At 48.7% G+C, this 22,487-nt stretch overlaps 1 protein-coding gene across 2 annotated transcripts; it reads right to left on the minus strand.

Moving 5' to 3' along the window:
• Positions 1 to 1,904: 1,904 nt before the first annotated feature.
• RAB7A (RAB7A, member RAS oncogene family) lies at positions 1,905 to 22,487 on the minus strand. Of its 2 annotated transcripts, none has more exons than XM_027700925.1 (6): positions 22,380 to 22,487; positions 6,243 to 6,303; positions 5,059 to 5,185; positions 4,083 to 4,301; positions 3,422 to 3,550; positions 1,905 to 3,254 (listed from the first exon to the last, which is right to left on the minus strand). In XM_027700925.1, the coding sequence occupies exons 2-6, from the start codon at positions 6,293 to 6,295 to the stop codon at positions 3,159 to 3,161; spliced, it is 624 nt and encodes a 207-aa protein (XP_027556726.1). In that variant the 5' UTR covers positions 6,296 to 6,303; positions 22,380 to 22,487; the 3' UTR covers positions 1,905 to 3,158. The 2 variants fall into 2 exon arrangements, with proteins under 2 accessions (XP_027556726.1, XP_027556727.1); XM_027700926.1 differs by lacking the exon at positions 22,380 to 22,487 and adding an exon at positions 21,701 to 21,722.

The following is a 22,487-nucleotide window of genomic DNA, read 5'->3' on the forward strand; positions in this document are numbered from 1 at the left end:
CCAAGGCACACACCAAGCTTTCCCGCCCCGGGCCTCGCAGCTCGGCGCCTCCGTGCTGCTTCCCACGTGCCAGCGACGGCAGTCGGCCTTTAATTCCTTTGACGCTGCTCCCCCCACGCAGCCCCTGCAGCACAGATGTGGTTGTGTGATTCCCCAACTTTCATATTTGCACCAGCATCTCACAAAACACAGCTGCCTCCCCAACGGCTCCAGCCCCTGGGCAGAGCAGCCGCAGCCGCCAGACTTGGCACCTGCCCTGCCATGACCTCGCACGGCTTCCCCCACCCTGCAAACTCAGGGCTGGGTGTAGCTTTGCCTGTTGCACTTTGTGTGGACTGGGGAACCAACCCTCACCCAGCCAAGCTCCTTCTTTGGGTTTCTCCCTCCTGCCCTCAAGCTCAGCTGCTTCCATGAACCAGTGAACAGCTCAGCCTCTTCCAGGGCCAGGTTTCCTCTGGGATTCACCCAGCAGCAAGTCACCCTTGCACACAAGGTCATTGAACCAGCAACTCCTCAGGCAGAAAGGTCAGCGGAGAAGTAAAAGCCATGAGGCCCCATTGATGGAGGGAGTGGTTTTAAGTGCATTGTTACCCTGCAGGGACAGTCTGTCCAGCCAGCTTCTCCAGTCCCAGGATTCTCCAGACCACAGTGATGACGAGCAATTCTTGCAGGAACATGAGTCCCCATCTGTGACACCATCAGCCCTGAGTGTAACAGCAGGGCATCAATTCCCACAGTGCTTGCCTCATGCACTGGTTTTTGTACACTTGTGTGTATTCCCACCTGTAAAAACATTGATCTGTAGATGGCAAATGGAATCCTCCCCTCCCATTTAGAATCTGTAACATCCTGTGGCAAGGAGCTCCACAGCTGTCCTACCTCCTCTGGAGGACTCTCCCTTTGCCTTGGGTCAGTGCTAGTTTATTTGATTGGAAAGGCATTAAACACAGGGTCTCTTAAGGGCTCAGCCTCAGCTCCACCACCCAAGGCTAAAACAGGCAGAGGTAGGTGAAGAGTTCAGACCATTCCCTCTTCCCAAAACTTCATGGTTATTGCTTCCCCTCCCCCAGCTTGGCCTTCTCACATTAGAACTGTATCCAGAGAAAACAAGTGCAGAGCACTGCTTTAAATGGAGATGAGCAGAAGGTCCAAGTCTTTCAAAAGAAGCAGACAGAAGAGTCCCACCAGGACACGGTGCAATCACAGAGTTATTCGAAATTGATGTGGACAGCAAAAGCCCAGTCAAGTGAGAAAAGTGTGATAGGACAAAGCCATAAAATAGGATATGGAGCACAAAGACTGTTAGAAGGCTCTTGAAATAACTGCCCTCATTTCTCTAAACTTTGTTTTCCATCTTCCTCTGGGTACAGGACTCAGCTCAGCATTCATGAGTGCAAGCAGAGGGTCATGCCCAGCCTTGAGAAATTAAAGGCTTAACCAAGGAAGGGCGGGGGAGGGCACACTCCAAGGTAGCCCAGGCCAGCCTTGTTAGTGAGCTAGAAGGGCTGAGCCTGCTCTTCTCACTACCCCCTCCCAGGGGAGGGCAGCAAGAGCTTTTACAGCACTGCCCTCCTTGCCCCCCTCCTACAGAGGCTTTCAGGTACTTGGGACAGGGCTGAAGGGCTGTGCTCATGGAGGAGGGATCTGATCCAGCACCATTCCTGGCCCTGCAAGCAGCTTCCAGAGAAGCAGAGGGGTAACCCCCTCCTAGTTCCCCAGCCAACCACGCAAGCAGGGCCAGCTCACCCCACTCACAAAAACCAATCTGAAAGGTACAAACTTCATAGTAAGGAAGAAGCACAAATATCCTTCAATTAGCAGGCACGGGCGGGCTAGAATGGCAACTAGAGACAGAGGAAAGCAAGCATGTTAGTGAAGGAAAAAAAGAGAGTCAGAAACAGGAGTAAACAAGAAGGTTTGTTCTTGTTAAGTTTATTGGCATCATGTTTGTCTCTTTACATAAGAGCTCAGCCTACGTACTAGAATGTAGACCTCTGGAAAACAGGTAGAAGGGCTCCATTTAAGCAAGCTACAAACGCAAGAACAAATACCAGGAAGAAAGGAAGAGAGGAAAGGGACTAGATTGCCAAGTTTTTCCATACCAAAAATCCAGATTAGCAGTCAGTAAGAAGAAAGGGAAGATTCATAGTCCAGGTCATTCATCAAGAAACAGCTACCACACCCCAGGTAGGAGAGGAGCTCCTTCCACAGCACAAAGAGCCACAGGGACACCTCAGCTCTGGCTCCTCACGCTCGCTCCAGGATGTTAGGAGTTAAGCAGTAGGGGAGGTGAACAAATGAGGTCATTTCATAGCTGTATTTAATTTTAAATCCAATAATCCAGTGTGCATATCAATGCTGTTATGTGAATCTGAGAATTTAGATACAAGGAAGCCAGACAGATTTTTCCAGAAGATGAAGCCTTTTTGGCCTCAAAACAAGAAGGCTTACATAGTTCATCTCTACTGTACAGAATACTGCCTCTATCTGGACTCTGTGTTGCTAGCACACTGCAGGTCACAAGTGTCCTCCTCACTTTCTACACAACCTGTGTTTCAGTACTTGAACATGTAATTCAGGAATTTTACACTAATTTATACATTTTTAATTGGTTGCATATATTAACATGTACTATAAGATTTTTCCTAAAGAAGCATTACATAATACATGGATACTGTAAAAAGATCTGATTAGTTAAAAGTAACAAGCATTAACAGAGATACATACAAAACTCAACCTAGTCGGACTGAGTGCTGAGCTTGCAATGAACTATGGGTAATCAGCCTTTCCAGTTGCAGCCTTCACAGGGGAAAACACGAGACAGTTAAAAATGTATGTAACTTGTTACACAGATTACCTGTAAACAGTTTCTCTCCATTGGACACCCGGAATTAGATTCAGTTCCAAACATACATAAGAGTTTCCATTTTAAACTAAGAGAAAGGTCTGTTACCATGAAGTGTGATGTGGATGGTGTGGGGACGTGAGCTCTGAAGTGCAGGACTCAGACGCTCATGGGAGATGGGTGGATTTTGGCAGCTGGAGATGCAATTTTTTTTTTTAAATTTCATTTTAAACACAGAAGAGGGGCTGTGTGTTTGAAGGCCTAAGTGTGATATTCGTTTGTGAAGGACTGTGCTCAACCCCTCCCTTTCCCCTCAGCAGCTGCAGCTCTCCGCGGAAGCCTTTGCTCGGTCAGTCTTGTCTAGTTTGATGGGTTCGGGGAATTCATTGTAAAGCTCCACTTCGGTTTCCTGGTGGGAAAGAAGGAGGAGTCAGTGCCACAGCTCTGCAGGCAGCTCCGAGCATGCAAGGAGCCGTTCTTGGCAGGGAAAGGCTAAGGATGAGCCCCGGGCTGCCCACGGCAGGCGAGCTCTGCAGGCAGGACCAGCACAGGGCCACCCACCGGCTCTCTCCCTACCTGTTTAAGTGCATTTCGTGCAATCGTCTGGAAAGCTTGTTCCACATTAATGGCCTCCTTGGCACTGGTTTCAAAGTAGGGGATGTTGTTTTTACTGTAGCACCAGGCTTGCGCCCGTTTTGTGGTGACCTGGGTGGACAGAGAGCAGCATCACCACCTTCTGCTGCACAGGAAGGGGTTTTATTTCCAGGACAAGGGCAGAGACCCCTCATATCCAACCTGAGCAGCTCTGACCTCAAAGCCACAGCCCTGATACAGAACAAAGGAGACCAGTGCCCACCACCAGACACACCCAGCCCCAGGGCAAGGAGCACTGTGGCTGAGGGAGATCAGACCACAGGGCACAGCCTGCTCCAGCACCCACAGAGCACTGGCTTTCTCCTATAAGAGCGTCTCAGCACATCTGGGGGAGGAGAAGCAGCTCCTCTCCTTGCATCTCCCCAGGAAGCTGCTGCAATCCTTCCACCAGTGGGCAGGAGCATGCTGTGCCCAGGGGTCTGACCTCTCCAGGCAGGAGAAACCCTTCTCCAGTAGCAGAGGACATCTGAGCCACACTCAGGCACCTCCCACTCCTGCTTCCCAGAGAGCCCTCCCACGTTCCCACAAGGTCTCCCACTTCAGCAATTTCTTAAGAGGAAGTTAGTTAAGTCCCAGTACTCACTTGTCTGTTTTCTAGGTCAATCTTGTTTCCCAGCACAACAAAAGGAAAGTTCTCAGGATCCCTTGGACTGGCCTGAATGAGGAATTCGTCCCTCCAGCTGTCTAGGGTTTTGAATGTGTTGGGGGCCGTGACATCAAACACCAGCACACAGCAGTCCGCTCCCCTGTAGAAGGCAACTCCCAGAGACTGAAACCGCTCTTGGCCTGCTGTATCCCATATCTGGAGCAAAAGAGAGGGCAGATAAGCCAGCTCTGTTCTGACAGTCAGTCTGCAATTAGGGCATTAATTCCAAAACTCCCCACCAGGCACATACTGTCCCCAGCCAGCAGCACCTGAAGGCTTGGGAATTTCTGTAGGCACTAGGCATCAAGAGCCAGAAACACCTTCTAAAGATAGTTGACCCTTTTAGTGTTCAGCCTCAGCCAGGGATATATCCTTGTTCTGGGCAAGCAGGACTTGGGTATTAGGGTGAGCAGGTGACCTGCCTGCAGTGCTTGGGTGCACCTGAGCTCCAACAGGGCTTTTGCTGCCTTGCAGTCAGTCTCACCATGGAGAGATGAAAGCTTCACCTACCAGAGACTGGCAGGTTAACACTACACCCACAGGACTTGGGGCAACACAAACAGTTGACTTGACTTAGGAGTCCTTTCCCAAACTTTCCAGTTCTTGAACACCAGGGAAGTAAATCTTTCTAGCAAGATCTAGTTTACAGTATCAAACCCTGCTTTTTAAACTGGGCCTGGCAAAGCTAATCTTAGCTGAGCCCAATCTAGTCTTTGCCCTCTCTTGTTCAGCCCATGCACAAATAGAGAACCCAGAAGCACCCATGGCTAAGGAAAGTTCAGTGCAAACGAGGTCCACACACAGTACACTGAGTCCTACACCAGTCTGGACTACACCAGAGCAGATGCCTCCACACAAGTGGGGTCTAGGCAGCCAGGCACCCCTTGCAGCAGGGAGCAGGGTCCCTCCTTACCTGCATTGTCACTAGCCTGTCATCCACCATCACCTCTTTTGTCAGGAAGTCTGCGCCTATCGTAGCCTTGTACTGGTTACTGAATTTCTTGTTCACATACTGGTTCATGAGTGATGTCTTTCCCACCCTGTACAGAAACACACACACACACAAAAAAAAGATTTGGTAGGCTATTTCTACAACAATGTTTGAATTAACCACCCTCAACAGAACATCCCATTGCCCTTTGCTTTCCACAGCCTCCTGGCCTTTCAACCAGGGAAAACACACCCACTGCTGCAAGAAGGGTTCACACCAATAGACGCTGGGCCACCATGCTGAGTAAGAGCATTAGCTACCAAAGGATACAAAGGATTACATCTTGAGAAACCTCATTTCCCCGCCACTAATCTGATCCTTGGCAAGGAGCAGACATCACATTATGACCATGAAGGCAATTTTGTGCCTCTGAGAAACCCATCAGAAACAGCATCTTCAACTCTGCAGAAGGAGGTGGAGGAACAATCTCAGATCTCACATACACATCTGCTAGACACCCAGAGGTGGAGAGCCTCCCCAGAGAGCCAGCTTAGAGGCTCACATGCCCTCTCTGTGGCTGAGAAACACTCCCTGAACAACAGCTTGCTGGGCACAGTGGTATAAATAAGCCTTATGTCATAGGAATCAAGTTACAGCCTGCACAGCAAGTAACCTGTGACAGCAGAGCGGGCTCCTTGCTGACAGCACAGAGCAAAGCCTCTCACTCCAAGGGGCAGGCTCCAGCCAGACCAGGGAAGCAAGGCAGATGGCTCAGTACAGACTGTGTCTCTGATAGAGGCAGAATTTTAGGAAGCCACCTAAGATTGCTTACTAGTGATATTTTTTTTTCAGTTAAGTGAAATACTCATTCCAACAGCACATGTTCCTGCAGAAAGGCTATTCAGCTCTGCTACTGGAGTGGTTGGTCCATCACATTTCCCCCATTTAATATTGTGGCAGGACTTCAAGATATTAAACTGTAGGGACACATTCAGGACAGAGGATAGTAAAGGGTTCTTAAACCTGTAAGGTAACACAGCTATCTGAGGCTGTAAAATCTCTCCTCCCTGCACTGCTGGTTTCTTACAGTGCATCCGGGTTGTCACTAGTCAAAAGCACTGCTCTAGCCAGATACAGACTAGCAGCTTAAAGGCTCCTCCACTTACCCAGAGTCTCCAAGGATGATGACTTTCAGTAACACTTTCTTCCTAGAAGTCATCTTTCACACTAGAAAGGAAGAACAATTCCATCAGAAACCATTAGTATGATATTCCTCAAGGAAGAAAGCAGCGAGTTTGGAGTCTGAGAAACCTGACTCCCAGCAAGGAGCCAGTGACAGGCAGGGCCCAGCACTCCTGAAACCAGACTCCAATTCAAGGCTACACTAACCAGGTGTCTGCCCAGTTCACAGGTAGGGTCATGCCAGACCAGTAGGGGCAATTTAATACCAAGAGGTAGATGAGCCAAGCACTTGTCCTTTACAGTACCAAGATCTTTCTGGATCCTATTTCCAGGCCATTTGGTGGATAAACTAGCCCAGGTCATCTCCCTTGCCTTGCAGGAGGCAGTGCAATAAATCATACCAGCTCCTTACACAGGCTAATTCTTACACAGGCCAGGAAGTGAAATGTAAGCAGACGTGTCTAATGCCACACTCAAGCTTTTTTATGCTGTTGTTTCCCAGTAAAAAATAAGAAAAAAGTATGACAGCTTTGTCTAGCAGCTGTGCTTTGTGAAAGTACCGAATCCCAATGACATGCTGTGGTTAAGCAGCTGCAACAGCCACACAGGCCAGTTGAACAGGTGAATTACAAAGCAAACTGCCACCAGACTCAGTGGCTTTGCTGTGGGCACACAAAGCTGACTGCTGCCACCCCACCTTCCACCTTCCACGGAAGGACAAGGTTACAGTGACAAGCGTCAACATTCTGCCTATCACTCTGTGAGATGAGTTGTTTGTTCAGTTGTACCCTGCCACGATTCCAGCCCACTTTACAGGCAAGTGGCTCCAAACAGGCCACTAACAGTCCATCCAATTAGCAAGAGAGCTGAGCTCCAGAGTTCCACACTGACTTGCTCCCAGGTCTCCTTCAGGGCACTGAAGCAGCTACAAGCACATCAGCTGCAGCAGGCCTGAATACACTTCTGGATATGCTTTAGCACAGTGAGAGCAAGTTCCAGGTCTTGCCGTTAGTGGCTGAGCACACCTTTCCTACTCCACACCTCTGGGAAGAGGGTGGGACAAACCACTCTTAAGCGCTCAGGCTTGATCAGATCACAGACCCTGGTTTGGTGGTGACCTGGTCCACAACACAAGGACTCCTTGGCTTTCCCAGAGGAGCCAGAAGATGCTTATAGATGTGCTATCTGACTTCAAAGACCCTTGACAACAGGCTTCAGGTATTGAGCCCTCATGTGGGAACCTGGTTACCCTAAAATTCCCATCCTGCTACATCACATTCACTGCACCACACAACTCCTCCACATAAGTCTTCGGGAGCTATTCCTGACTTTCACAACTAAGGAAGCCTTCACTTCTACAACAGGGAATTTGTGTCTTCTAAGCGACTGGGTCCTATGTGCTTCCTGGGATACACAACAGCCTAATCTGCTGAGGAACTGCACCCACTTCAGCCCACTATTACAGGACATAACATGCTCCAAGCTGTAAAAGCCTCTTACTAGACGCAGCCCAGTTGAAAAAGATCTTAATCATCTCAAGCTTTGAGGGTTAATAGACACAAACTGTTTTAGCTTTTGCTATCCATGAAAGTTGCAGAAGCTGAAGGAGCACTCCTGCAGTCACTGTAGTAGTGTTGCACTTACAACTACACCTTGTTGGACTGCACTCACCTCACAGTCACAGAATCATTTAGGTTGGAAAAGACCTCTAAGATCATTGGCCCCAACCATTAACCCAGCACTGTCAAGCCACCACTAACCCCTGTCCCTCAGTGCCACATCTACAGAGCTTTTAAACACCCCCAGGAACAGTGATTCCACCACTGCCCTGGACAGCCTGTTTCAGTACTTGACAGTGTTTTTGGTGAAGAAATTTTCCCTCATGTCCAATCTAAACCTCCCCTGGAGCAACATGAGGCCATTTCCTCTTGTCCCGTCACTTGTTAACTGGAAAAAGAGACCGACTCCCACCCGGCTACAATCTCTTTTCAAGGAGTTGTAGAGCCATAAGGTCCCTCCTGACCCTCCTTTTCTCTAGACTAGACAACCTCAATTCCCTCAGGTGCTCCTTGTCAAATCTCTGCTCCAGCCCCTTCCCCAGCTCAGTTGCCCTTCTCTGGACAGCCCCCAGCACCTCAATGTGTGTCTTGCAGTGAGTGGCCCAAAACTGACCCCAAGATTCAAGATGTCTAAGACATATAGCAGGCTTTTCCTCACCCTTTGTCACTGTTGCCCTCCACATCTAATAAAGTATGGGGATTCCCCTTAGCTCTCCTTTTGTTGCTAATGTACAGAAACACTTTTTATTGTCTTGTACAGCAGTAGCCAGATTAAGTTCTAGTTGGGTTTGTGCACTTTTGGCTTTCTCCCTGCATAACCTCATGACATCCGTGTAGCCCTTGTGCATCTGGTAATATATCTAGATGGGAAACACTGCTGAGGACATAACAGCCAGGGGCTGTTGTGGGAACAGCAGTGACAGGTCACCCACAGGGCTCATGCTACCCTTAGATGGGTGTTAACAGATGCCAGAGAGTCTGTACAGGATAGTTTCTCTGGGTGTAAACACCTCTCTTTTCCAAGGGACTGCATTGCTCACTGATCCAACTGGCAGCCCAGCAATACAAGCCAAGACAGAATCAGCTGAAAGTTGTCAACAACACCAACATTTAGTCCTCCTTCTGCTCTTGCCAAGATCCACATTCTGTGTCTTGTCTCCCCTACAGCCGAGGGAGAACAGACCACAGAAGCTCCTTCAAGCAGCCTGCACCTCCTGTGTCTGCAAAGCACATAACACAAGTGACATTTGTGCCAGCCAAGCCAGAGACTTCTGCAGCACAATCAGCCCAGGTGGAGCAAGGAGTGAGCAGAGCTTTGAAGCAGCCTAAAGACAGCTGTGTACACTGAACTGTCATGAAAAACATCTGTATAGGTTCAGGTCCAGTGCGAGTCACCTGATTTCCTCAGGACAGAGGAAAACAACTCACCCTGAAGTGCCTGTGCCAGAACCCAGCATGCTTCTGGGCACTGCTTCTATTTTCCTCGGAGTGTTTTCAGTATCACTTGCCACTGGTTGCTGCAGCTCACTGCCTCCTGGGAGTCGAAGCAGCTTTGGACCAGCTAGCATTAGTTCTCTTGCTTAGGGAGGGATTTGCAGAGCCCTAAATTGCAACACTAAATCTCACTGGATGCTTATAACCCAAGTTCAACACAGCCTGAAGTCCCACTAAGAAGGGAGGGAAAACTGCTCTGTCAAGACTCATTACCTTGGAAGCAACTCAGCTGAGCAGCTACCTGCAGACATAGGAAGTCAGTCTGAGTCAGAGCTGACTCTGCCTCCCTGTCATAGCTGATGGGCTGCCCAGCAGTGAAGGGCTGTCACTGCCTCACCAGCACCGGTCAGGTGAGACACAGCTTCCATCCAGGTGATGCAACGGATGTGAGCCAGAGCACAGGAGCTGCCTCAGCTTGGTATTGGGTTTGGGCCATATGACAGTGAGGAATTCCAGCCCCATCAGGGGCCAGCAGTGGACATTGCCCAGTTTCACACCCCTGTTCTACTAGGCTTGACTAATGCTGCCTTGAAACTCAGCCAGCTGATGAGCCAAGCCCTCTTAATCTTCTCACTGAAGGTATAGAAAGACCTAATACAAGAAGAGAACACATCTCCAGGTCCTGGAGAAAGTACCAGTGTTTGAGCTCCTGGAGCCTTCCTATAGAAGGAACCCCCTCTAAGTGTAAGCAGTATCGAGCTGCTCTTTACAGCAGCATCTCTGCTAGTTCCCTCATCCTCACCATGCTCTGTGTGGCTGAGCAGGTCTCCAACAGCAGCTTCAAAGCAGCTGTTTGTTTGTGCTGAACAGAGGTCTGACTGGTCCCAGTGAGGTTCTCAGTGTAGATGGATTGAAGACATCCTCTTTACCTTAACAAGGGTTTCTTATGAAGCAACCTAAAGGGTCAAACTACTCCAAGGACAGGATATGTCTCCTCCAATGTTTGCTTACAGACACAAGTGTTTTTAACAAACTGAGGTACTCTAAGGGCAAGGCACCAGAGCTCTCTGAAAGTCCTGTAATTGAAGCCTTACTACAGTCTTAACACAATGCAAAAGACTTAGATGACTTCAGTTCATACTAAGCCAACAGCAAACACAACATCTTTGTGGCAGAGAATGTTTCCACGCATTACAGTTTAAGTAAGCTCAGAAATACCTCAGTCAATCCTGGTTACAGTTGCTGTGTCAATAGAACAAGGTGCAACCAACCAACCTTGAGCCAGGTTCAGTACTCAGATTTGCTCACATGAAGTCAGAGGCAATTTATGATATTCTCTTGTTAATACAGGCTGTTTCTCACATTACATAGCATTAGTCACTACTGCCTGTGTCCCAGAAATGGAGCCCACATACATGCTCTAAGCTACACAGATCTCATTTCTGATGAACCTTGCTAGTACAAAATCAGCTATGGAAGACCAAGAAGAATACAGCTTTAGCTCACAGAAGAAGCAGGTCTGAATACCTGAAGGAGCAGTTAATTCAGATGAGGAGTTTCTCCAGTCATACCTGCAAGAAACACTAAATTACTGAGGTAATTTACTGAGGTAAGCTGAGATGTTGGCTGAGCAGGGTTTCCCCCATGCTCCTGCAAAGAAGGAGCTTGGCTTGAGTTGAGTTGGGATCCCACTGACTCAGCACTGAGACTATTTTGCACTATATAATGCAGCTTGTCTGTCTTTATGGTATTTGATATAATTATTCCGGAGCAGCACCCTGTCGGAGGCACACATGCCCTTCAGAGGGCAGTGTGTGAGCTCACATGGGACTCTCATCCAGTCCCAGGAGCATTTCTGAACAAACACTTCCTTTTTCAGAGGTACCATGAAGAAAAACCTGTTTGTTAAGATTGATCCAGGACATCAGTTGTGTTTTACACTGTGTGAAGTCTCCTGCAGCGAGATCACCTGCATGACTGCTCAGACCACAGCCTGCCAGCAGCACACCCAGCTAGCTCTGCTCAGGAGCCACCAGACACTTCACATCAGCCAGGAGATCAGTCAGCATCATTCCTCTTCCTGGCCTAACTGGTGCCAAAGGAATGACACAGCTGTCTCCAGTACAGGAGAGGAGTCCTTCCACTTGACTTTTAATGCCGATCCTCTAAGCAAACAAGCCATTAATGATATGCTGACCCTCATGAAATTAAGCTGGTACGGCACACTCTCTTCTGCAGTTCTGTTATAACCTTTGTAAGGCTCACCTGCAGGAGCAGCAAGGGAGAACCTATAACACCTGACCTGCAAGTGTCACTGTCTTACCTCATCCGAAAGGAAGAGTCAAAAAAACTGTCCTATGAAGCTTCACAGTGCTACAGCATCACAGATGCAAGAGCAAATAAAGCCTATGCCAAGTCTAATTAGGTTTCCCTTGTTTCTTCAGAGTACATTGCAACCGTCCTTTTACTTGCTATATTAAGACAGCTGCTTTAACTCAAAGCAGAAATGGATGGTTAAGGATTCCTTAGAGATTTTTACATGTGTCAAGTCACAATGCAGGCATTTAATATTAATCAGGTTGGAACAAGCAAAGAACAGTAGGAGCTTGCATTGACCAGACCTTAGATTAGCTATCCTTTAACAGAAGTAGGCCTTGCAGGAGGAACACTGTAGGTTGCTCATGCACAGTTTTAGAAACCCTCCAGCCTTGGGGGGAATCTTACCTCCATGGAGCTTCCTAAGCAGCAGCATACCCTTATCAGTTCAAGTCACAATCCTAACATATTTAAAGAGATTGGAAAAACTGGGATGTTTGACCAGGAATTCTCTGGTCCTACATCTATCAGGTTGCCATCTGCACCTTCCACTAGAAGCCAGCTGAATGCTGAAGCGAGGCTGTTGGACTGCACCTCTTGCCTTGTGTCCTCTGCCAGGAATATTCAACACCATGCCAAGAAGGTACAAAGCAGTGGGTGAGCAAGGATTGAGCAGAGCTAAACAGTGAGGCACCTACTGCTGCTCCCCTGGCCCAGCAGACAGCACAAGAGTAAGCAGGTGTTCCACAAAAAAGCCTATTTGAAGCTGAAGCACTGCAGGCCAGTTCTGGGTGCTGTGGCTGATAAGCAGAGCATTCACTTCTCCACTGTATCACGGGACCTTCAGCTAAAACACCCACCATGGACAAGGCGATCTGGATAGATCAGGTCTCCATTAGGGCACACGTGACAGTGGGCTCACCACAGTGACCAGACTGAGCAGAAGACAGGCAAACCTGAATACTGGAAGAACCTTCTGCCCTGAAAAGCAGAAAAAGTGCCCTAAAATGCAGCTAAGTGCACTTTTGACACAGAAACAGCACCTCTACTCACTGTTCTCTTGCATGGGGGAGGCTGCAGAGCAGTATGTCTCTGTACTACACCAGAGAGCTATTTTTAATCCCTCCCTCCCCCCGCAAGGGTTCTGCATTTTTTCAAGGAAACCGAAGCTGGAAAAATGATTCAGGACCAGCTCAGTCAGATTGAACCAGTTCCCTCTCAGAAGCAGCAAGTTCCCTAGCATGTTTGGGACCTCAAGGGGTTATGTCTGCTTAGATCTTCAGCCACTGAAATAAGATGGTCACTGAATGCTTATCCTGTTCTTAGAAGATCAAGCACACCAACAGCCTGGCACACATCACTTGCCCTATGGTCATGGCTGTACTCTGCCATGGTTTAGTTAAGGCTTTGAGCAGACACAGGAATTTGCTCCAATTCAGCTACTCTGAAAATGCAAGGCCTCATCCTGAGGAAAGGCAGATGACCAGGATCACAGTTCCTGGTTATAGTGTCCAAGTGGTCCAGACATCCTTTGAACTGAAGCGTCAATCTCCAACTGGAGCAGGAGCCCAAGGTGGGGCTGAACAGCTCTACCAATTACAATTTAACAACATCATCTTGTTTCCTACTAGCTGGTCGCAAAGACATTATGTCAGCTATAAGTAACACAAGTACACAAAGCTACAAGTAACAGCATGAGCAGTTCAACACAAATACTTGAGACCATCAGATTATCAACTTTCAACATCCGACTTGCATTCTCCTGAGAGTGACACAACAGCCCAGGAGCAAGCAAGAAGTCCTGTCTTTTCAGTTGGGCAGAAGCTCAGCATTAGCCAGAGGTCAATCAGCAGGGCCTATTATCTCACATCAACATGGCTTAAGAGGTGCCAAGCTGCCTTCAAGGAAGAAACTAGAAATAAGGCTGCCTTTGAATTTTTTTTTTTTTGACTGCTCCACAGCCTGCATATTTTCCTTACCACACTCAGGTGCTCTACAAGTGGAGCACTTGCCCAGCATCCTCACACCAAGGACTACTATAGAAGCACAGTATTTATAACAGCAGGTTGAATCTTGCATTGACAGGGGCAGCACAAGCAGGACAGTACTCTCTTCTACAGGTCTACAAGTAGCTCAGCTTCCCCAGCTCACTGGAAGAATCCATTGAGGAAAGCCTCACACTTAGTGGGAACACATGCTGGCTAAAAAGGAAATTAAGAACATCTTGTCATTCGGGTTGACAACTTGCAAGAACTGCTCTCTGTAAATGGGTTGTTTTTTAGGGCAATGGGCTCCTACAGTCCATACACTCAGAGGTGCTTCAGAGGTGCCCCCAGGCCTTGCTGATGTACCACAGAGCAGCAGTCAGCTCCAGTGAAGCCCACACCAAAAGCAGCTGGCAAGATATTCCTGTGACAGCTTCACCAAAGGGTACACTCTAGCTGCTGCTGTATCAGTAGCATCTCAAAACTTCCACCTCCTTCCTCCCCACACGTTTATGATGCTGTTCTAACCAACATATTCCGTCCTGCTGGTACCCAGCCAAGAGCTCAAGCACAGCTCATCGTTCCCTGCTCAGAAGGAGCAGCTCAGCTGCCTGCTCCTTACTGCAGCTCCACCAAGAGCAGGTTTCTGTCCAGTTGGTACCTTTCCCAGCCAGCCCTGTGAGGCAGAAATTACCTCTGTTCAGGGGGCTGGGAGCATCAGCTACAAATTAATTTTTGATACCTTGTGTAAAACATTATATTGCAAGCTGTCAGGTGTAGGTATGCTGTCCAGTATATCCCACTCCCATCTGAGAGTCCTAAGACAAAAGCTTCACTTGCTTGAAGAACAGCCTAGAGCTTTAGATGCCTGCTAACACACTAGCTCAGATCAAAATAGAATCTTAAAATATGTTTCAGTATCCCAGAGGAACTGGCTTTTTAGACTACAGCTGTGTGCAGTAAGTTTGCAACTCATTCTGAGGGTGGAGTTACAGCCTCCAGTGCTGGAGAAGCTGCTCTAGAACCAAACAAAGCTCAGGAACCAGCAGCAGCAGTTACCAGCTGTAGCTCAGCCACATGGCTTCAAGTTCTGCTCATTGTCTGCTTCAAAATGAGCATCAAACTGGTGTGACACGGTGCTAAAAGCCAACTGACGTGGTCTGTGAGGCAGCTCCCAGGTGGAGATGACACCAGGCCTACTCACTCTGCTGCTGTTCATGGATAACATGCTCTTAAAACAGCTCAGTGCTAAAGAGAGGGAACGATGGGGCAACATGCATCTTGGGGAAATATGCAGGAAATCCAGCTGGGAAGCAGAAACTTTGGAACAGTTTTGAGCAGAACAGCCTCTTGGTGCAATCAAGGACGCTCCAGAGCCAATGCTGGGTAAGACACTCCTTTCGGTGGCAATAAAGTTTTAGCTTGCCCCAAACATACCCTCAACACCCAGCTGAAGGCTCTGCCATACATCCCTGATGTGGATAAGGACTTGGAGCTCACTGAAAGAGGACATGCCAATGGCCAGCTAGCCAAGGAGTCCAGGTGACACAGGGAAGGCAGAAGCAATGCCACCAGTAGGAGCCATGTCTGCAGTGGAATCACAGGACTTGCACATGAGAAGGGGTCTGCCCTGCCTGAGGTCTCAGCTCAGCTATGGCTCCCTTAGGGCTGAGATTTGGAGAGCACTGCATTCCTGAGAGGCGCTGATGCGTATGATCAGTCAGGCTCAAAGCCCAAGTTCTCAAGCCAAGCTCTTCAGTCCAAGCCTCACTGATTCACAACCCTGTTACACCTTCTGACATTTCTCCAGATCAGAGTTGTTTTATGCCTGCACAATATTTAAATATTAGCTGTGGAACTAAACAAGTTTCTTGCTGCCATAATGAATTGTGACTCTACCCTAGAAAAGTCCAAACTATGTAGGACTAGCCCCAGTCTCTGGTGCCAAAAGCTGATTTCTACTGGTTTAGGTATCACAACAGCCACGTTCTCTTGAGGAGGTATCACGTTGATCTGGCTATGTGGTTTGAAAGGAGGAGCAAAACAAGCATGAAGATGCATTTGCTTACAGTACCATGGCAGATGTTTCTCTGTGTTCAATCAAACCACCAGTGCACTTAGGAGCACTGGGAAAGGTCTGGAGGTAATTTCTTGCTGTCTACAGGAACACTACTTCACCCAGACTCTGCTTAGCCTAAGATCACGGGAGCACATGTAGGATCTTCCAGGTGATAAACACCCTGAGCCAAAGGGAGGGAGGGAGGGAAGGGAGTGCAGAAAATGTCTCCAGGGATGTAGCCAGCTTTGCTGGGCAGTCACTCTAGGTGGAACACTTTGCTCCTCAGGAACCTGAAGATGATCACCATCTCCACAGGTGTAGCAGGTATTGGAAGACTGCAGCTGTGGCAGGACAGGAGTGCAGGAAGATCCTCTTGGAGTCAATGCCACACAGTAAAAAGACCAGGATTCCCAGAGAGAAAGCCAGACCTGCTGAAGCAGCAGTCTTCAGCTTACAGGAAGACAGCTCTGTGAGAAAGCCACATCCACAAGCTTCACTGAAAGATGGATGTTTCCAGTCACGAAGTTTTAGTCCACCAGTTCCTCCAGCACCTAAAGGACCCTTACTCCACAGGATATCTTCCTCCCAGGAATGGGCAGACATACAGAGCCCAGACTGATAGCAAGCATCTCAAGATCTTCAGCTACCCTTCTCTTGGAGGCTCAAAGCCATGTCATTCAAGGATCAATACTGATGTGCCCCTATCTCCCCAGAGGAGGCAGTTCCCCTGTAAATCCTACAGGCTTTCAGGTAGTTCCCAGCAGATTTTCCCCAAGGATCAAGCTGTTACAAGAACAGGCATGCTTGCTTTAACACCCCTCCCCCTTTATCAGAGCAAGCTCAACTTCCCCTATTCTGCCCTGGGGGAGACAATCTCAGGATGTGGGAGGAGAGTAGAGCACATTGCTGGCTGCTGGGAGACACTAGGCAACAAGCCATGTGTCTTGACTAAGGGCCTTGCCTACGCAAAGCACTGCACTACACCAGCACAGCTTCCATGTTGCCTTGCCTTTACCAGAACGGCCTCCTTGGTGGACAGCTTTCCAATCAGCAGGACAAATCCTAAACTGGAGCACAGCTACAGTGCTCATACAGCCCCGTTTATACAGTCCTGTGTGTCAGCCTTTTGGCACAGAGCCACCCAACAGTTTCAGTAACCCCGACATGAATACCAAGGGCCCAGCACGGTTCTCACGTCCCCACTGACAATTCCCCCATTGCTTTCTGTAAACCAAGCACAGTGCCAGGAGCAGCTGGCTTTTAATCTTCATTTCCAGAAGATAAGACTATCCAATTCACAATATCACAAGTCAGCCAGGCCACTCAGAAACAGTTGAGTTGTTAGATCTTTACCCTATCTGACAGTATTTTTCAAGTTCTCAGATTAATTTCTAGTTTTGACTACAGCCTCCTAAGTTTTCACACATTCTTGTCATGCTTTCGGTTTCAGAAACATAAATAGGAGGTGTTAGATAACTTTTGCAGTGGTAAGCAAAGCACAGGTCTTGGACCTTGGCAGTGGTAAACAAGCCCTGGTTATCCACTCCCGGCTGTTAGCTGCCACAGTTCCTAGATGTCTGGAAGGAAACAAGTGACTGGAAGGAGACTTTGACCAAGTCAAACAACGGCCCTCGGGAGGCCTGCCAGACCCTGTAACTTACACCTGACATTCAGATCCAAGAGTGAATATTGTCTCTCTTGCAGCATGAGAAGCTTAATAGAAGAGAAGGGACAAATACTGATGGGAGATCCTACTGCCAGACAAGCAGATGTAGGGAAGTACAAGATCAACACTAATGGCAAAAACCTTACTCCTCCTTCCAGAAGGTCCTGTTCTCAGTAATGAATCTTCTAGAGAGGAAGCTTCCTCTAGGGACAGGTTGTAATCTAAGAACTACACCTTGATCTGCAAGCAGAACTCTTGATCCTACACACACTCAATACCTCTTACTATGCTAATACAGTCTGCAGAGCAGGATGGACAAGTATTTCAGTACCAGTCCCAGGATGAGAGTCTTAACAGGTAGCTTGCCACGACAGCTGAGTCAGTGCCTAACAAGGAATTCCTACTATGGATACTCAGTTTCACACTCATCCTTCATACCCTCATACCCCCTGCACAGATCCTGCATCAATGCTTTATCACTTCAGCTATTCTCTTGATGAAGCTCCACAAAGGGCCAATAAAAACCTCACTTGCATGGCAAGATTAAGACAGCTCTGATGGCAAATGGTATCTTCTTGTTAGACAGAGGGAGAGGTCAGGCCCAGGCATGCCTCAGACCCATCTCACTGCTCATGCCTGAGACACTGGCACCACTGTGCCAGTTTGGACTCCAGATATCATTATCCATGTCTGGGAGCTGAGTGACTCAGCCCACTTGAGGGAGACAAGCACCAAGCAGGTTACTTTCAAGAGGATTCTGCTTCCAGCTGGAAAGAGATCAAGGCCTCAGCACAGACTTGTTAGACAAATTGGTAGCCCCAGCAACCAAGGTCCAGGTACTCCAAGCAGGTTGGCTTGAAAGGCAGCTCCAACTGCTGGCCTTCTTTTGTCCACCACACTTCACTGGTCCAGCCTGTCTGTCAACTGACCTAAGTAACAGTATGAAGTGACACAGAACAGACTCCAAAAAATACAAGGGTTTTTTAATTGACATTAAAAGGATCTACTTGATTTCATTTAGCAATTCCTGCTTGAAACTCCTACAAGTACAGTTACACACAATTAGTCACCTTAAGTTGGCATTTTAAACGGTTGTGGAGAGGCATGAGCAAATCACTCACTACATCAGCACCTTTAAATTATACAAATAGAAATCTGTGCCACAACCTTACACTTCAATCCCATCTCAAAGGCAGGGCACCCCTCCTGAAGTTTCACTGCCCTGTGAAGACAGCCATGGCCTCAATAACAGGTTTCCCAGCAGGAGAAGTCAAGGCTATTTGAGATCAGCTGCAAATCAACACACTCCAGTGGCCTCGATGAGCTTGCTTCCCTCACCAGGGTCACTGACCATGAGATAGCAACAGCAGTGTTGACAAAGCTTCCCCCATGGACGGAGCGCTGGTTGCTGGCACCGGAGAGGAGGAGCAGCCTCGCAGGAACAGCGCTCACAGCAACAATGACATCACCACGGCAGATCTCCACCAAGGAGAAAATGCAGCAGCACGCTGGGCTCGGGAGCTGCATCCCCACGAACAGAGAGCAAAAGCAACAAGCACGCTGGAAGGCAGAGACCAGCCATGTGACAGAGGGGTATCCCTTCACCACCTGCTATTTCTGAGCAGCACATGTGCAGTCACTGACCTTGGGCATTCATTCGCAAGTTTTATTCAAGGTGCATTTAAAGAGAAATAGGATCTTCAATAGAGCCAGTAACTGCAGAATGGAACACGGTATATCGACTATTGTCATTCGATTAATTATCCACACCTAATTCAGCTCTGAGATGCACAGCTAGCGTTTGATTGTTCCTGCAGAGTGTGACCCTTTTATCCTCACAATCTCCTCTCACAACTACTTCTGAAGGCAGACTGTTATACAGCAACTACAAAGGATCGTTTTAGGAAGCTGCAGGGGGAAGCCAACTCAACTCTAACTCATCAGGCAATTAAACTGCAATTATCAAGACAATGCTGTGCAAGTATGAAGCACTTTAGTATCTGAAGGATGCAAGACTGCTGTCAGACAAGCAGCACCCAGGCAGCTTGTGCCCAGCCAAGTTCAGCATCTAGGTGAAGTCTTATCTGGACTACCTTCTGTTGAGGTAACAAGCTTTAAACTACGCTACAGCTCTGCAAGAAATTTGTAGGTCCATCAGGCCCTAGTAACAAGGGCTTAAGAGCAGGTCAGGTCACAGCTGAGAAGTCCAGAAGACATAATGGAACACTGCAGCACACAAGGTGAGGGTTCTGTAGTTGTTTATCAAACACTCAATTTACTTAAGTTACTGAAGAAATTGCTGTATTATAACAACAGGGACAGGCACCAGTAAGTACCTGTGAGCCCACATCAGCCACCAGTTTTAGAGAATGCAAACATCCAAGCACCCTATTTCATAGCTTTTATTCTCAAGCTAGGGTTTGCCAGGCAGTCTCACGATGCAGCATTTAAAAACACACCCTAATCAAGCACAGGCAATTTTGTTTACAGCCAAATGTTAAGTTCTGCATAAACTAGTCTCATTTTCACACAGAAGTCAGACCAAAATCCCATACATGTCAGAGACAGAGCTATTTATAGTTTTGCACAGATGGATTGATTGTAATTGTCATGTTTCCTCAAGGACAAGCTTTGCCAGAGATTTGCTCCAACAGGTAATTCCCACGACCTTCCAACACAAGAGTCTTAAAACAGGAGCTTTAAGAAGGTGCTGCAGAAATTGAATCTGAGAACCCTCTTGCCCTCAAGCACTCATTTTGGATAGTAAACCAAACAAAGCGATATATTCCCAGGTCACTTCAGAGCAGAGCTTGTACATTTTCCACTTTCAGTTAAGGATTCAGTGTCGTAACCTGTCTGTGCTACTCAAAGAGTTTGATTCCCTGGCTTTGGCAGGAGGGTTAGGATGGCTGTAGTGCAGTGTCTGCTACACAGTTATTTAAATTCTTAGCTTGGCACCTTCAAGGTACAACTCTTGGGGTGCCACGTTCTCCATCTCTTCTCCCTGGTGACCAGTGACAGAACCCGAGGGAAGAGCATGAAGCTGTATCGAGAGGGTTTAGGTTGGATACTGGGAAAAGGTTCTTCACCCAGAGGGTGATTGGGCACTGGAACACGCTCCTCAGGAAAATGGTCACAGCACCAAGGCTACCAGAGCTCAAGAAGTGTTTGGACAACACTCTCAGGCACGTGGTGGGATTGCTGGGGTTGTCCTGTACAGGACTAAGAACTGGACTTGATGATCCTTGTGAGACCCTTCTAACTCAGGACATTCTGTGATTCTCTGCTGAACTATCATTAGGGTACTTGAGGACAGGGACCACTGCATGACATCACAGGGACGAAGAAAGTTTAACGTAGCTACTGCTGTGCATCTTATCAGTTATACTTCTCACTGCAGGCTGGGAGAGCAAGAAACTGCTATTGCATTTTAGAAGTTTTCCTTATTGAGGGGTCAGATTAACCCCATCTCACAGCTTTTCTACACCAGAAGTAAAGTATTAACAGCAACACAAAGGAAAAAAAAATAAGGCAGCGATTGAAAATAACAGTATTAGAGCTGCTCTAATTCTGAGGACTCAGGCCAGGCATGGTGGGTCCACTCATTAGTGCATGGAGGGCCAGTCATGTGTTCAGTCAGCTGTTGGGAGTCACAAGGGGGAGGGGGAGAGACAAGTATACTTGTTCTTCCTGAGTAAGTACAGCAAGGGAGCCTTGATTATTTAACAGAGAATATTCAAATGACTCCACCCACTTTAACCTCAAATTCAGCTCCTGAGAGAGCAGAGTATGTTGACTTCAGCAGCCTGGCTCTACTGGAAGCACAGCCAGGATGCAGCTCCCATCACACAATACTGGTACCACCACAGCCTTCAAGTCATAGCCAGCCAAATACCATGGCATAGCTGGTTATGTACCACTCCCCTAAAAAGAGAACTCTCCACTTCCCCCAGCCACAGTTCCCACACGGATATACAAAGTGTTAAGCACAGGCCAGAGCTGGCCAGCCAGTGGCAAGTACTGAAAGCTTTAAGGCTTCCATATTGGCAAATGTCAAACAAAGAAGGGCTTGCTTACAGTTGGGAGGACTTTATTCTATCAAGTGTTCTCAGTTTACATACAAAAACCTCATACACACATATCACAACAGCTCTGTTTATCAGCAAATATTTTTAGTTTTCAGGGAGATAATGCTGAGAATTCCAGCTTCGACTCAAAAGGTTTGGCAACACTAGGCAAGACATACTCATTTGGATGCTGAGGTTACCTCTCTTCGGATTAAGATAGCCTTTTCACTACTAAAATAATCCCTCTATTTACAGGGAAGACAGTACAGTTGTCCTCATCACAACCATTAGGCATTTCCATAATTATTTGTCTATATATACCTGGAGACTAATAACGCAACTACCACTTAATTTACCTTCTTATACACTCACTGCCAAAAGCACTTCCAGTATCCACTCCAATACTTCTCCGGACTGACTCAGGCTTTACACGCACCAACAGCCACTTTCGCAATAACTGCCAGTCCCCTCGGCCGCCTGCTCGGTCACATTAATCGCTCCCAGGGCCGCCGGCTCATCCTAAAAGCGACACCCACCGACCCCCAGAGCAGCATTTCACCGCCCCGGCCCAGCGCCCCCCCAAAGCCTCCCCAGGCTCCGCGAGGAGCTACGGCAGCACCGCACGGCTCAGACAATGCGCTCCCTCCCCGGGAGGCACCGCTCGGGCCTCCGCGAGCCCCTCAGGCAGACGAAGCTCCACAAAGCGCTGGCGAAACGCGCATCCCGGGAGAGGCCCGCGGGGAGGGGCCGCTTCCCGGGGAGACCCCCCTGCATTGTCCCGGGGGCGCGCCAGGCCCAGCCCCGGGGAGCTCGGTGTGGGGGGAGGCAAACGGGCCGGGCCGCGGTGCGGAGCCCGCCGGGAGCACCGAGACAAGCCGAGACCGCGCCGAGGCAGCGCCGCCCGCGCCGCCGCCCCGCCGGGGCCGGGCCGTCAGCGGCGCCCCCCACCCGGGGCGGAGCCGCCCCTGCCCCCCCCCGTCACCGGCGGAGCCATGCAGGGTCCCCCCCCATCCCGCTCGGTCCCCGCGGGCTCACCTGGTGCTGCCGCCGCGACCCGGCCCGATCGCTGCCCCCCGCCCGCCTCGTCCGCTTTAATGGGCCCCACCGCCCCCCGCGCCCGCTTCCGCCTCCCCGCCGGCTTCC

This window comes from Neopelma chrysocephalum, unplaced genomic scaffold, assembly GCF_003984885.1.
Source record: "Neopelma chrysocephalum unplaced genomic scaffold, ASM398488v2 Primary Assembly neopelma1_147, whole genome shotgun sequence".
NCBI classification, from domain to species: Eukaryota; Metazoa; Chordata; class Aves; order Passeriformes; family Pipridae; genus Neopelma; species Neopelma chrysocephalum.

Bases quoted from the DNA above. Each gene is read 5' to 3' on its own strand.
- RAB7A (XM_027700925.1), bottom strand. From the start codon at position 6,295: ATGACTTCTAGGAAGAAAGTGTTACTGAAAGTCATCATCCTTGGAGAC. The intron at 5,186-6,242 runs GTAAGTGGAGGA...GTTTCTGTACAG, and splicing joins ATCATCCTTGGAGACTCTGG to GGTGGGAAAGACATCACTCA. The intron at 3,255-3,421 runs GTAGGGAGAGAG...CTTTCCCACCAG, and splicing joins CACGAAATGCACTTAAACAG to GAAACCGAAGTGGAGCTTTA.